At 46.3% G+C, this 15,953-nt stretch overlaps 1 protein-coding gene across 2 annotated transcripts; it reads left to right on the top strand.

Moving 5' to 3' along the window:
• Positions 1–8: 8 nt before the first annotated feature.
• On the top strand, positions 9–12,656 carry GRPEL2 (GrpE like 2, mitochondrial). Of its 2 annotated transcripts, XR_008733534.1 has the most exons (5): positions 9–998; positions 6,315–6,483; positions 7,366–7,447; positions 9,494–9,944; positions 11,437–12,656. XR_008733534.1 is itself a non-coding variant. In XM_055718416.1 (4 exons), the coding sequence occupies exons 1-4, from the start codon at positions 931–933 to the stop codon at positions 9,847–9,849; spliced, it is 675 nt and encodes a 224-aa protein (XP_055574391.1). In that variant the 5' UTR covers positions 9–930; the 3' UTR covers positions 9,850–12,656. The 2 variants fall into 2 exon arrangements, 1 of the variants encoding a protein (XP_055574391.1); XM_055718416.1 differs by having other exon boundaries at positions 9,494–12,656.
• The last annotated feature ends 3,297 nt before the right edge of the window (positions 12,657–15,953 follow it).

The raw sequence follows: 15,953 nt of genomic DNA, 5'->3' as shown, positions 1-15,953 counted from the left end.
AGCTAGCTCAGAGCTGTGAGCTTAGCTGCCTACTACCCAGGCTGGAGGGGCTCCCCAGCTCCCAGGGATGAGGTGCTGGAAAGCTCCATTCCCCAACAGTGCTTGTCCTCTTCTCGGCAGCAGCTTCCCTGTGCTGATTGTCATTGCTCTTGTCCCCTCTGGGACCAGGAGCCACACCATCCTGTTTCACTTTGAAAAGCGGTAAAAACCTTCTCTTCAAAGCATCACTTCTCCCACTAAAGAAATGAGGAGCCTATGCCCACAGCAGGGAGGAATGGAGCTAGAGCACCACAGCCTGTGGAAGCACGCCAAAGAATCATAGAATGGTTTGGGTTGGAAGGGATGTTGAAGACCATCTGGTTCCCACCCCCCACCCCCACCCCCCGCCACGGGCAGGGACACCTTCCACCAGGGCAAGTCACTCAGAGCGCCGTCCAGCCTGGCCTGGAGCATCCCAGGGATAGGGCACCAACAGCTGCTCTGGGCAGCCTCACCACCCTCACAGTGAAGAATTTTTTCCTCATACCTAATCTAAATCTACCCTGTTTCAGTTTAAAACCATTGCCCCTTGTCCTGTCACTACAGCCCCTAACAGAGTCCCTCCAACCCTTCCTGCAGGCCCCCTGTGGAGGCAGCGCTCAAAGGCACACTACGCCAAGGGTTTAGGGTTTTTTTAACGCTTTTCCACCACGAGGTAAGAAACACCGTGCCTTCCACCTCAGGCCGGCCTGCTGGCCCCGGCCTCTCCGAGTCTTAATCGCACAAGGGGCGCAGCCCGCTCCGCCAGCGCCCCAGGCGCCGGGCCGGCCGGGGCAGCCGCGCTGCCTGCCGGGACTCGTAGTCCGCGCAGGGGCTGCTGGGAGCTGTAGTTGGCGGGCGGTGCCGGCGCGCCGCGCGCCTCCGTCAGTCAGCCCGTCGGTCTGCGGGGCGATGGCCGCCCGCTCCCTGCGGCGCTTCGGGACTGTGCTCCCCCTCGGCGGCGCGGCGCGGCGCGGCAGGTACGTGAGGCGGGCCGGGGGCGGGAGGGGGACTGAGGCGTCCCTCTCCTTCAGCCGTTACCGGGCGCGGCGCTGACCCCTCCCCTCCTGTGGCGGGCTCGCAGCGAGACGTGGCAGCGCCCCGGGCCCGGCCTGAGGGCCCGCCGCGGCGGGCCGGGGTCCGAGGCGCCCGCGGGGGTGTGGGCCGGCGCGGGGCTCCGCTGGGAGGGCGCTGTCCCCGCCGGAGGCCTCTGCTTTACCCCTCGGTTGGGGGGCACGCTGCCAGACCTTCGCTTCTCGGAAGGCCTGGAACAGAAATAGGCTCTCCATAAGCAAGCTGTTTCCTGGAAAAGTGACGTTTTGAGGAAAAACTCATTTTAATTTTTAGGGAAAAGCGTTTCTGCGGTCAGTAAGTCACGTTGTGAGGTCGCTTCCTGCCGTTAACGCATACCCACGAGTGGTTTCTGTATCCCTTCTTGCCCATCTGAACCGTTTATTCATGGACTGTATCTCTAATGTGCTCCTCAGGTTTTATTTTTGGTAGTGATGTAGCATCTGTACCTTCAGCATGTTTTGGATGGTCGAGGAGGGAGGGTCCATTTAATTGTCTCCATATTTAGACAGTAAAACAGCGTACAGTCGTATTTTTGAATGTTGTGGAACATGGCTTATAAAAGGGAAACCCATAACAAGTGCTTTGGTTATGTGAGTGAAATGTGGGCAGGTGAAAAGAAAAACAGTCAAAATGCATGTTAGCTTATTCTAGAGAGGTTTTTTTCTTCCCTGGGTGGGGAAAAAAGCCTGAAAAGACCACTTAAAATGTGGTAAAATCAATCTACAACACATAATAGAAGCAACTGTGTTTGGGACTAAATGTAAAGTCTTGTGTCTGAAAGCTCTTGCTCTTATATGTGTGAAAGCTGCTTTGCCCCTCTCAAGGTGTGCACCAGGTTTGAAATGGGTGACTGATGGGAGCTGAGCAGGCTTCCTTCTTGGAAGATCATCAGAACTTGCCATCAGTGCGAAACTCCTCTGTACGCCAGTTCTCTGCGGCTGTGCCTGTGTCACCCAGCAGAAGCAGCTCTGTACAGCAAAGCGATGGGTGGTGGGGCCCAGACACCGGTGCTGCACATCTCAGGGGCTTCTTAGCCTGGGCTCGCTGCGGTCTGAGAGCCTACCGCCCAGTTTACAGTCCCCCTTTAAGGTGCCCTGCACAAGCTTTTTCTCAGGTTTCATGGAAGAGGAGTCCACATAGTATTAATCTCTGGTATCACTCCCTGATTAAACAGAGTGAAGTAATGGGGCATAATTAGGAGATTTCCATCCAAAGCACACTCATCCAAAGCTAAAACACTAACGCAGATGTTTCCGTGTGTCTCAGCATTTGCATGTTTTGTTATGCTGATTTGGGAGGAGGAGGAAGGAGTGTTTTAGGAGAGGTGGGGTAGGGGCCGTGTGTTCAGAGGGAAAGTGACAGAGTCAGTTTGGGATGTCCTTGTATCGTGCCTGTGCTCCAGAAAGAGGTGATACTATTGTTCTGGCCAGAGTCCTGTTCTCATCATTAAATTCATTAAGAGTAATTGGCTTAAACCATATGGCTTCAGTCAACTTCTCTGCTACGTCTCTCTATTTGCCTTTCTGTGACATCACTCTGTAAATCTTTCTGTATCACCAGATTACTTGGATAAGTCCTTCACACAGTCTGGGGCTTCCACGTGTCTGTCACTTCAGGATGTGTCAACTTCCTCCAGTGGGATTTCTGCCTATTTTTAGGGCAGCTGTGATCAAGACTGGTTTTAGAAGATGGAGCACAGTGCAGTGGACAGACCATAAATAGCACTTGCCCTTTTTAGTCATGTGTTTCTTTCATCCTGAAGGAACAAGTAAATTGAGCGGCATTTTCAATTCTGCATAATAGTCTTTCTGAAAAATTCCCTTTGGAGTCGGTCTGTGGTTCTTGTTTCTTGCCTACAGCTTTTAAGGCAGTCTCATCTGAACGGCATCTGATACCCAGGGCATTTCACTGCACGAGGAAGTGTTCTGTGACTTGGTTTCACAAGCTGGAGAAAGGAGTCCATGCAGGCAGCTCTCTGCTTCACGTAGGCAGGTCCCTGTAGCTGAGGCACCAGCTCGTGCATTCCCTTCTCCTCCTACACACCGAAACACACCCATTCGTTGAGTGTAAATCACTTGCAGAGGAGAATGACTCACTAACTTTTGCTCTTGGATGCAAAAGAGTTAACTCATTTGTGTAGTTTAAGACACAGGAGTCTAACCTGTGAAGTACCTAGCAAGACTGCTTTCTCAGCTGCATTTCAGGTTTTTTGGCTGATCTGAAGCATGGCTAATTTCCATCCCTGCAGCTCCTTAAATGAAACGCAAGACAGTGAAGGACAAAGCTTGTAGCTGGTGCTTACCATGGACACACCTTTTATTTACAAAGAAGGCTTTGCAGTTGTTTAAAGCTTCACAGACCGATTTTGAAAACTTGGTGGAGGGGATCCTTCTCTGTCCTCACCTCTGGTTTAGTCTACTTTCTATAACTGAAAAACCAGTCAACAAAATGAGTGTGACAAGCATCTTAAAAATCATTCAAGATGGGCTCTTGTGCCCCAAACAGATCTCTCTGCAGCCAGGGATAAAATATGGAGTTTTCTTCTGTGTTGGGTTTCCTGGAACCCAGAAGTGCAGTGGCTGGGCAGCTTTTTGAAAAGAGCCTAGTGACCACCCCTCGTCTGGTTCTTTGAAGACCAATGTGAGGAACATCCTATTCTAGAGCAAGTGTATGCAGCAGAAGCGTTCAGGCTTCTATTTGGCATGTAATGTGTCAAAAAGGAGTGGTTTGACATACAGATCATGTTTTAAGTACCCACTTAATGAACAAATTGCATATGCAAATGTCTTCAGGTAGGAGAAGGAAGTTTGCCATTAATGTTGTAGGATGTTTAGCAACCTTGTATTAAAAATAAAATGAGGGAAAATTGGGCTGCTGAGCACAGAGTGGTAGGAGATGCTTGATGGTCTTTGGGCTGCTATAAATATCTTCAACTGTGCTTTGGTCATAGAGCTGAGCCAGTCTCAGCCCTGGTTGCCACTCAAAGGGGGACACCCCTTCCCCATATTCTCCCTCCCACATCTCACCAGGCTTCATGTGTTTGTCTTCTCTTTTGTACTGGCACTTGCGCTCATCTGATCTGTCAGCAAACCTATTCAGGGATACAGCCGGAAAAGCCTTTTTGTTTGTAGGGTTAGTTTTCAGCTGGTTTAACTCCTGAACCTTTATTCCTCACAGTACTGGAATAAGGGGAGCAAACCTGTCCCTTCCAGTTGCTGCTGTAAGCTTAGCTTCCTGAACTGCTGAACCAACACTTAGATCTCATGACCTATTTGAGAGACCCAGAAACAAATGCTGTGCACTTCTGCAACATTGTACCCGAGCAGTAAAGCCGTGCTGAAAAGGAAGAAAGCTTAATGGTGCAGGCTTGGTAATGTGAGCTCAGCTGTATCGATTCTGGAGCCTAAATTAGCAGCTCTGTGCAGTGTTGAATTGTGCTATATGAAGACAGAAATTTGAGTCAGTGCCAGTACAGTGATTTCTGTGCCATGCTGTGTTTCGCTCGGTAGATGTGCACTTAGTATATGCAAAACCCCTGTATGAAAGGGGATGTTGAAAGACCTACTCAGAGGAAGAGCCCAGGTGTTCCCAAAAAAAGGAGACACCCTCCCTTCTTAAGTATATACTAAAATGTTTCCTAAATTGAGCTGGTTTGGAAGTAAATTGAACTTTCTTCTGCAGACTGTTCCTGGAGAGGGAGGTAGGCTGAGGCTTTAGCCTCATGTTGGCAGGAGTGGGGGCTGTCTAGGTTGGTTCGTAAAAGCAAGTGGAGTAGGAGGGGGAGTGAAAATGCTTGGTTTTGCTCTTGGAGTGACAGCATTGTTACTGCAGGTGAAGGGCTTTCTGGAAAAGAACAGAATGAACTGAAAAATGTTTTCTCTACTTTTCAAAGTGTCTAGCATGCTGGTTTTGATCATCTCCTGACCAAATGGTTTTCAGGCAGGCTTCTGTTATCTAGTCTTTGGGAAACCTGTGAGATTGTTACAGTATAGAACAGGCTGCTAAGCACCTAGGTGGTGTTTAGCTCAATCCAATTATATCTGACTCTTTGGTTGTTTCATCATTTCATCTGCAAGTTGTGGAGTCAGCCTCCTGGGTGAGCTCCACCTGCTGTATCAACACCAAACACGGGGAAGTGTGCTTTTTAGTTGAAAAGCATACTTGGGATGAAGAAGTCATTGAAATAGGGTAGGCTTCAGCACTTGAAGCTTGGGCTTGGTTTGGGTTTTTTGCCTTTGGGACTCTTTCATTGCCAGTAGAGATAAAAACATTTGAACTGCTTACAACTGTTGCAGAATATTAGGGACAATGTTCAGTCCCTTTTCCAAATACATCTAATAGAGCTGTGAAGGTCCTGGCAGAAGGCTGCAGAATATTTGGGGTGCACAGCACTTGGTCATGTCTCTTGACAGTTCTCATTGGTTTCTTAGACATGAAAACTTAGCAGTAGACATGAAAACTGGGCAGGAGTCTAGCGATTGCTACTTTGTAAGTAGAACTGGTTGGCAAAAGGTTCAAGCTCTCCTCCTCTTGACTAAATAGGAGGAAAACTGAATATACCAACTACTATGTCTGTTTGCACGCAGGAGAACAAATGGGTCAGAGCATCTGAGAATTGGATCCTCCGTTAGCCAGCAGTTTGAGATGTATATGTCTTTCCTTGCTTGTTGAATTGCTCCACAGAAATCCACAGCCATTCCATGGTGTGACTTTCCCTTCTGTGATCTCTGCACCATCTTAGTAGCAGGCTAGGCTCTGCCTGGCTAGCTTAAGTGCCATGGGCTTGCAAATCTTACAGAATTTTGCTCAGAACATGTAGGGGTTTTTAAATAACTGTAAAACCATCTTTATACTACCTGCCTCCTTTTTAAGACTACCTTGCAAAAATGTTTCCGAAGTTTGTCATTCAGTATTGACCACCTGTACTGGGAGGTCAGCAAAAATGCAACCCACAACTTGTGTTCCTGTGAAAATCTGAGTCTTTTCAAGGTATGTCAGAGAAGTGGTATACAGCCTCTGCAGTGACATGTAAGTCTAAAATAAAACATTTTTTCAAAACATCTGTCTGTCTTTCTGTACTAGTTGTCCATATTTTCTGAAAAGAGCTGCAATTTTATTGAGAATCCTGTGTAGCTTTTTTAAGAGAGCCTGCTTTTAGTAATGACACTAAACTAGAATTCTTGTTGGCCTGTTGTTACTTAACTTTCCTTCTTTATCACTAGTTTGTATTTCAGGGAGTCCCCCTGTGTTTTCAGCACTGCAGCTCAGCAGAGAAGTACAGGAGACGAGTGTGGCCCAGAAGATCCCCGTGATGAGCCCAGGCATCCCCTTTCTGACTGTGCCTTAGAGCACAAAACCATCAAATTGGAAGAACAAGTCCAGGATTTAACTGTGAGTATGCTGCTGGTGGCATCATGGTATCTTTTGTTCAGTCCCCTTGACTTGGTCTGTCTTTCAGCCCTAGGTTTTTCTGTAAGCCCTATGACACGCACACAGCACTGCTGTGCTATGCAGATGTGCTATGCAATGTGCTCTAAGTGTGAGAGGGTGCAGTGTGAAAGTACAGTCTGCCTTCCCCAGGAACACCACCTGTCAGTAGCACCTAGGAGCAAGACACTGACAGTATGATCCTGGCAGGCAGCACTGTACATTGAAGATGGTCTGGTCAATTCTTTCATTGCATTGTACAGAGGGAATGGCAGTAGCTTCATCCTGATTATCATCACACGTTGTGTCACACTGGATCCAGATTGTCCAGGGAGGAAAGTCCTCTTTAGTGACAGTGATGTGGTGGAAATGGTAGGGATCATGTCATAGGGACTTCGAAGAATAGATGTGATTAAGGAGAGGATTAAATACCGCAGCACCAGGCAATTCTGACGGTAATCACCCTGAGAATATTACTGCACCAAACGATAAATCAGGCAGTTGCAGATCTGTTGCTGAGACCACCAGCTTGCCTGCTAGAGAAAGGAGTGTCTCAATAGCTGCAATGAGTCATGCAAAAAGCAGCAGCCTGACAATGCGGTGTTCAATTGAGCTGTGCCTTGAATGCTTCTGGCCTTCACTTGGGTCTTTTGAGGGAGTTGCAGCTGTGCTTGATTAATCAGTAGGAGAGAGAATTCGGTTTGCCTGTAATGAAAATGCAAGAGCCCAGCCCAGCCTTCTGACATGAAGTGGGCTCTTTATAAAGTGTTTCTAAGAGATTGCCAGCTGTCAGGAGATGGGTTTTATCTCCTCGTTTGATGTCTCCCCTTGCTATTGTGGTTACAGGAGCGATACCGGAAAGCCTTGGCAGATTCTGAGAAGGTCCGGAGGAGAACACAGAAGTTTGTGGAAGATGCCAAGCTCTTTGGTAAGCAAAGTGAGGCAAAGCAATGTTGATTGCAGTGGCCTGCCTGCCTGAGCATAAAATGCTGATCAACAGCTTTTCTCTCCCCCTGGGTCCTGCCCTCATTCATTGTAAAGTCTGGCATGATGTGTGGCCTGAAATCTTGGTGTCTGGGCTTGCTCACTATTTTTTCTGTATGTCCAGCTATGTCCTATCAGGTTTAGCTCAGTGAGGGTTTTGTACTTTTTTTTTTTTTTTTTTTTTTAAATTAAAATAGGCCAGTGCAACTGAGTGTAGTTTGGCTGAAATTGCAGGCTCTTCTGTATGCTGAGAATTGGCTCTGGCAGGATGTATCTCATACTCTCAGCTGTGTCATCAGGTTGTGATCTCCTTTACTATATTAACAGCCTCTTTGCTTCTGCTCTAGCTTTTAGGAGGTAGATCCTGCCCAGGAAAAAGGTTGTCAATCAGATATTGCTTAAAATTTCTGTAAGAAATATTTTAGCATCAGTGAAGTGAGCTGAATTTGTAGCTTTGGCAACAGAGGCAGGTGAAGAGGGAAGAAACTGCTGTTTAATCATTCCACTCTGTCAGCACCATCTCTGAGAATGAGAAACTTGCTCTCCACAATACATGAATCTCAAAAGGTTTTTTGTTGGTTAATTCTAGTAGTTTTGAAATTAGAGCTGTTGTATTTTTCTTACTGCTCTACTTGTGCTATAAAATGACTGCTGAATTCTGGGATAATCAGCACCATTGGTTTTGGGGAGCGGGGGTTGAGCTTTTTGAATTTTATATGTAGTATGCTTCAGATCTGAAGAAAAATCAGGTTCTTGATTAGAAGTTGCTCATGGAATGAGTCATGGGGGTCTGTAGAGCATTAAAACAGACTCTGGTGCAAGAGGAATACCTGAAAGGAGGTGGTAGCAAGGTGGGAGTCAGTCTCTTTTCTCAGGTAACCAGTGATAGGACAAGAGGAAATGGCCTCAAGTTGCGCTGGGGAGGTTTAGATTGGATATTAGGAAAAACTTCTTCACTGGGAGAGCTGTTAAGCATTAGAACAGGCTGCCCAGGGAAGCAGTTGAGTCACCATCCCTGGAGGTATTTAAAAGATACGTAGATGCAGCACTTAAGCCCATGGTTTAGTGGTGGACTTGGCAGTGCTGGGTTAATGGTTGGACTCAATGGTCTAAAGGTCTTTGCCAACCTAAATGATTCTGTGATTCTATGAAATGGTTGGTAATAGGTCTGCTTCTGTCTGCTCCTTTGTTGCTTCTCCTTCATGCTGCTTCATTCTGTGCATGTTTAAACATGTATGTACAACTATAGACAACACCTATTGTTTCTCTTTCCCTGCTTTCCTAATGTCTTTCCAGTAAGTTAGTTATGGCATCTATGTAAATGAAGGGAGGCTGGTTCTCCTGAAATTTCTGCGCTGTGTAATACGCCTTCTGGAAGTGTATACAGTCTAAACCCATTTTTCTAATGAAAAGGACTGCATGACTTTTCATGACCAACTCAGGGACCATTTTGTCCAGTCCTTCCATGGTAGTTTTAACTTACGAAGAAAATTGTCAACATACTTTTGAATGGTCATGTATTATTTTTACTTCCCCCCATTGTGTTTGTTCCTATGTGCATGGGCATTTGTGTGAGTTGCTTGGAAAAACATTTACGCCCGTAAGACTGTATGAGAGGGTGTGGAACAGTGTCCTAAACAACAAGTCTTAGTTGCAATAACCTTTTGGAGTGAAATACTAATGCTCTGCTTTGTCAGATATACTAGAGAGAGAGAGATATGTTGATGTGCATAGTTGTACCTTTCCTGCATATACCTTGAGCTGGGGAGTCTTTAGATTACTACCCATGTAACACTCAAGCTTTAGCTACAGGATACAGAAGACACTGTCTGCTCTCACTAAAGTAACAGTGCAAAGGAATTAGCAGCTTTAAAAGTGTCTTCAAACTGCTGTGACTTTGTGCCTGTCATTGGTACTGTAGCTCTGTATGTTCTGTAAACTGCACTTCATTTACTTTGGTTTTTTTTTTTACATTTCTTTGTGCCTCTAGGGATCCAAAGTTTCTGCAGGGACCTTGTGGAGGTAGCAGATATCTTGGAGAAGACTGCCGAGAGTGCCGCAGAAGAAGCGGAGCCTAGTAATCCAAATCCAACCCTGAAGAAAATCTGTGAAGGCCTCTCTCTTATAGAGGCCAAATTGCAAAGTGTGTTTGCCAAACATGGCCTTCAGAAGATGAACCCTGTTGGTGGCAAATATGATCCGTATGACCATGAAATAGTCTGCCATGTACCAGCCGAGGGAATGCAGCCAGGCACGATAGCGCTGGTGACTCAGGATGGCTATAAACTCCATGGTCGCACTATCAGGCATGCACTCGTCGGCGTGGCAGTAGAGTCACAGGAGTGACGTGGGCTTACCCATTGGCACCTGGGACCTTACTGAGCTGAGGACCCCTCAGCACAGTCACAACTGCAGCTGCATGTCTTTATTTATTAAGCTAGGTTTGTATTGTATGTTGGCTTCTTTATAATGTGTGCAGTCATTTTGCCATTAATTCTAAGGTACTTCTGTATTTAATAATCCTTTTTGGAGTATGTGGCGTGGTACTAAGAGTCCTGCTATTTGTCAGAAACACGGCGCTGTAGCCCTTTTCTCCGTTGCTCGTTTCTCCATTAAGACTTGTATGGGGAAGTGGAGAGATACGAGAGAGAAAGGGAAATCTGTGAGAGCGAAGGAATCTTGTCTCCCGGTTCCATCTATGAGACAGACTCTTGTAGTGGCCTTCAGGAAAGTAACTTCTCTGCCTCAGATTCCATATCTGTATTAAGGGAATATAATAATACTTACTGACCTACCTCACAAGGATGTGGTGAGGCTTTTTCTTTGCAAAGCACTTGGAAGAGGAAAAGCCCAAAAGGCTGAGTATTATTATCAGACTGATTTTGGTGTCTTCCCTTGTCCCTAGACCCCTCAGGTGAAGTTGATCACTTGAAATGACATTTAGGGGCAGCTTTTTCTTAGTCAGTTCAGGAAAACAATCCCGAATTAATGAAATCTCTGTCATACTACAGTTGAATAGGGATGAGGTTTTAAAGAAAAATCAGTTGTTAGGTCAGACTAATGTTAATAGTTGTTCTCCGGTTAAAATTGCAGCTTGCCTCCTTGCTCCTAAAGGTAAAACAAGGAGTAGTGGTTCTTGATGGAGCCAGAAAACTCTTCTCAAATCTCTTTTTCTCCAACCAAAAAGTCTGTTTAGAGGAGAGTAATTTCTCTTCCCTGATGGGTGTTTGTGCAGCTTTCAAGCATGATAAACTGTGTGCTTTTTGTTGCAGCTGCTGGCAGAATGGAGATGTGCCCTTAAGCAGGAAATCTGGACTTTTATTTTCTCAGCTCTGCAGTATTGGTACTCAGATAACAGTAATTTCCAGTTCACATTCAGATTCTACTTTTGCATGGTCATAGTAAATATTAAACCTTTTGGGTTTTGATGCAAGGAGAAAAATCTTTTCTACTAAAAGTCCCAAGTGCCCTTGAACCAATTTTAGCAGCGGTGACAAGAAAGCAAGAGAAGCAGAAAGCTGAGGAAGTGAAAGCTGACCTCAAGCTGTCCTCTTAGTTGGAGGCATGTTGTTGTCACAGCATGGCATATGTATTTCCCAGTGGTCCTTTTGCCTGGGAGTCCATTTATCTCAGCTGAAAGGATGCAGTCACTGAGTAAGATCGGAATTTAACCCTTTACAGAGCACCTATACAAGCAGTATAATGACAGAAGAGTTCTTTAACCAGCCTATGGTCTGCACCACACAAAACCAAGGCAGGAGTGGTTGTTGTCAGGTTGTTTCTTACTGATTCATTAATTCCTGCCTTTGTACTTTCTGGAATTGGATCCATGGTCTGACAGTTATTTGAGATCCACTTCCAAAAACTCTTTACTTATGGTGGATGCCATCACTGGTTTGGAAGAAAGCTTATTCTTCTCCCATTCCTTTGCAGGCTTCAGTTGCATAATCCTTTTGTGGCGGACTTCAAGATTACCGCAGCCTTCCATTAGCAGCTATGGACAGTCTTTCATCTGGGGAGACTATGTGCAGCTAGTTGGTTGTCATTCCAGAAATTTAAGGAAGATGCACATTTCTAATATGCTCCATGCAAGCTGCTTTAGTGACAACCGTATGTGGGTGACTCAGTAGTGGATACTTTTTAAAGTGCAGTTTTCTGCCTCTGCATAGGTAGGTTTTCAGGGTGGTATTTCATATTTCAACCCTGAAACAGCGCTTCATGGTAGCATTAACGTTAGATCACTTTGGACAAACTTTTCATTCAATGTTCTTGTTTTATGACGTTGGAAATTTCAGAGATATACAGGACTTCCTGTTCATTGTTTTGCTGGTCTGCATGCTGACTGGGTCACTAGGTTATGCTGTTACTCAAGACAAAGAACAGGTAAAATACAAAATGTGTCAATGCAAGTCTTGCTGTTCTGCATCAAGACTGTCTGCGGCCTCTTCTGAGGAAACAGTGTCTTCAGCTGGAAGGAGTGGCTGGGTTCTCTGCTGCTGCTTCAGCCCCTGCTATATCAGCTGAGTCTTTTTGCAATATAAGGGGAGAGCTGGTTTTGGAAACTAACTTTGAATGTGAGACTTTATAAGGAACTAAACAAAATGAAAGGCATTTTACACAACAGGTGCGTTTTTGTCATAGAAAGGCTACAGCTTACCTGAGCCAGATTTAAAAGTAGTATGTGAACAGAAGTGTTGGGATTCAAATCCTCTTTAAACTGACCCACAGAGCCACTTGACTGTGAAAATATTTGGTCCACGTTCGGACTATTTGCCAAGCCTGCCTGTCTCCTCAGCTAGTATTCACCCATTTTTGCCTTAAAGAAATACCCTAAAATGCACTCCAGACCTTCTGTCTGTACGAAGAGGTTATTGATTCAGCTTGTATATCTGGGATCTGTTTTCACTGAGGCGCTGCTGCATGGCCAGAGCAGGAATCTGAGGGATCTGGTTCCTGTGCAGTCTTTCTCACCCTCCCATAGGCCCCGTTTAATTACGGGCAAGCTATTTTCCCAGTTCATGCCCCATTTTTTTCAATCTCTGAAACTTCTAACAGGATCTTATCGGGCTTTTATGATGATTACTGTTAAGATGTACCCATCGCTTAGAGACTCTGTTACAGATGTTACCAAAGAGATAAATACTGTAGCTGTTGTTTGTCCTAGTTTCTGCTTCCTTTGAATGGTGAAGTGAAAACGAAATAACGAAACCTGGATTCCATCACAGGATCCAGATTTCCTAGGCAAAATTTTATTCTCTTGCCTTTGAAGCACACTTAATGATCTCTCTTATCATGGATGAGATTGCGTAAGGGTGGATTGAATTTCTCCTTTGTAGGTTCTTGCTCCCTTGTCTGCCCTGTTTGCGTAAAGCTTGCACACTCAGCACGGTGGGGCAGAGTCCGTTGCACTCTGCAGAGTTACGCTAGAGAAGAGGCCGACCCATGAGTTTTTTCTCTTCAGTCACTTTATTCAATGACTGTTTCATAGAACACAGGAGTACATTAGCAGGGACAGAACAGCAGAGGAGAGGAAGTGTCACATACCTCTTAGTCATTTCCACTCCGTTTGTCCAGCCATGAACTGAAGAGCTCGAGCTGGGAATGCAGACAACTAGATAAGATGTGCATGTGACCATATCTGCGGACCTGCATTTCTGCTCTTGGGAAGTGGGCAGCCCCACTGAATGTGGGTATTTGCCTTGTTCTGTGACTTTGCCATGCCCTGTCAGTGGGATATCTCTGAGTTGAACTCCTGGACGCGTCTCCAGTGGCACTGTCTCGTGAGCGTGGCAGCATCTTAATTCTGACCAAGAGCAGTGCAGAATGTGAATGTTGCTTTGTGAACCTTAAATTCTCAGTGCTTCATCAGCAGAGCTTCTGTTGAGACAGCTGTGATAAATCAATAGCTATTATCAGTCCTTTAATTTTTTTAAAAATGTATTTAAGGTTTATATTGTGAATATTGTAGAATTTTTTTATTTTTAAAATTGCGATGTTTTGATATTACTTGCGAAGTCAAATGAACAAATGAACAAAGCGTTGCTAATCTCCAAAAATCTAGATCGATTTAGTAGGTGGGAAACCTGTATATATTGTGGGGTTTTGTGTTTCTGTGCTTTCTGTTTACCTAAAGCTTCTGGCTGATTGAAAGACAAAGACTGAAGTGTGGGAGTGGTGCAAGTGATTGACAAAGACATTTGACTTAATGTTGGAAATTGGTGGGTTCCTTTAGTTGTGCGGATACTGTCCATTTGCTAATTAAAAAAAAAAAGAATCAGAGTTGCTTCTTTTTCCTTTTTTCCTTGCCCCAAACTGCTGGTCATTCCAACTGCCACTCTAATCAGGTGGAACTGCAAATTGAAAGGTTTCTCTCTATTCTTGAGCCCATTGTCTAAAATAAGGGATATAGTCCATGGCAGTACTTTATTGAACACTTTATTAACAATGCTTTAGGTGGACTTCTGGAAATGCAGGTGTGTGTGTGTGGTCCTTTCTCACACAGGTGAGTTGTCAGCAATTTCTGCACTGATAAACTGCCCGGGTGTGGTGTTCTGTGGTAGTTCTGTGCCTGCTTCTGTATCTATTCTAGTAAGTCTGTTTACAGACCATTGTGTAGAAAAATGCTGTCTGCCAACCTTTGGTGGTGGTTCATTCTGAAGAACGTTGCTAAGAGTTTAGATTTTGATATCTGGTTTTATTTTTGCCCTTCTATCCTCCTACAGCTTTGCTTTGCTGCTTTTTTGCCCTTTTGTGTGTGGTGTGTTGTAGCAAGCATACTGTATGGCAGCTTGGTTAAGGATGGCTTAATATACTATGTATTAACGCTTGTGGTATCTGCAGGTGGGTTATGATTTCAGGGGTTTGTTGGAGAAAGCAGTAGGTTTTCTCTGTAGGGGTGTGATTGCAGCAGATCTCAGTCTCTCTTCCCGCATCCTCTGCAAAAATAGCCAGGCCTCCATTCCTGGTTTGGCCTTAGTGACAGTTGGTGCCATGTCAGTGGGCCTTTGCTTGCCTTGTTCTCCTGAAGCTCTGAATGCCCCGGGCACTTCTCACGAGAAGAAAAACCTTCGCAAAAGACCATTTACAAATGGCCTTTATGGGGTGAAATCTGTGCTAAAGCCAAGTCCCCTTGTGATCACAGAGGTTGTGTCCCATTACAGGGGCTCTCCCTCGTTCTGCCTAAAATGTGCAGGCATGGCTCTGCGTTCACTGTGATGGCACCACTGACCAGACTAGTCCGGGAAATATTGCTGCCTGCTGCTGTGTCTGTTAATTTCTGGCTCTGCTGCGACAGTGAGAGTTGGGAGTTCTCAAACCACAGCCACCGCCATCTGCAGAAAAGCATTGGAGTTTGTGAGCAAGGGGAAGAGCGCGGTATTGCAGAACGCCTGCAAGCAGGGCATGGTCTGCCGTGAGAGGGGAGGCGATCAGGAGCGGTACTGACCCGGACTCCTAGGAGCCTCGCTGTGTGTACAGCCAGATTTCTTGCCGCCCACAGCCATAGTGAAATCAGGCCGGTTAAGTAAGAGCTTGTTAAAACCCAAGGCATGCTGCAAAGATATTTGCGTGCTGTGTTTTAAGCTGCTTTGGGAATGTTGTCTCCCCATCTTTGTGGGTTGATACTGCACACTGTGAGGACGTGGGTGAGCTGAGCAACGGTACTTTTTGTCTGTGCCCTCCCAAAATGTTCATACCTGAGTTTCTGGGTTGTGCATGCTCCCCGGTGCAGGAACTGAAGTGGCTCCTCACTGGGGGAAAGGAGGAGGCCTGTGCTTCTGTTTCTCCTGAGACAAAGTTCAGATGACGGGTTCTCAAACTAAATTTTGTCACTTGGTACAGAGCCAGCCCTGGGCTACAGCAGGCTCTAGGTCTGTAATTACATGCCCTAGCTCTTCTAGAGCTTTTTGCTCAGTCTTTGCTATCCTTTGTAATCTGAGTAGCAGCAGGCTCTCAGGTGGGATCCCCATAGCACAAGCTGCTTGCTGCCGGGGCACCTTGTTTTGCCCAGGGCAGAAAGTACAAGCAGAAGCTTGAAATGCCCTTGCTGACGCATAAGCCGAGCAGGATGCAGCCTGCTCCCCTCAGCCGGGTCCTGAGCACCACGTACAGACAAAGCACATGGAAAAGGTGCTCTGGCAGCAGCCTGCGGCAGGAGGCGGGGGGGGGTGGGTGCTGGGTTTGGGCCCTCGGTTCGCCATCCAGCTGCTCCCCAGTGGGGTGTTGCCGGGTGTCCTGGTGGGCGAGGGGCCCAGGGCACTGAGGGTGGCCGCCCTGGCTGCGCCCGGGGCTGTCCGTGTGCCGCACCCAGAGCTTTTGGACGTGGAGGGTCTCCTCTGGCCCTCGGCGTCGTTCCCTGAGGATGAGTGCCGGCAGATGAGCCATGACACCCGGGCTGCTGTGTCCCCGGCCGGCCTGGCGCTGCCCGGCGGCGGAGCAGGGCTGCGAGCATC

Source organism: Falco cherrug, chromosome 8 (assembly GCF_023634085.1).
Source record: "Falco cherrug isolate bFalChe1 chromosome 8, bFalChe1.pri, whole genome shotgun sequence".
Lineage (NCBI taxonomy): Eukaryota > Metazoa > Chordata > Aves > Falconiformes > Falconidae > Falco > Falco cherrug.
The sequence above is the reverse complement of the archived record's forward strand: the minus strand, read 5'-3'. Positions and strand labels throughout refer to the sequence as shown.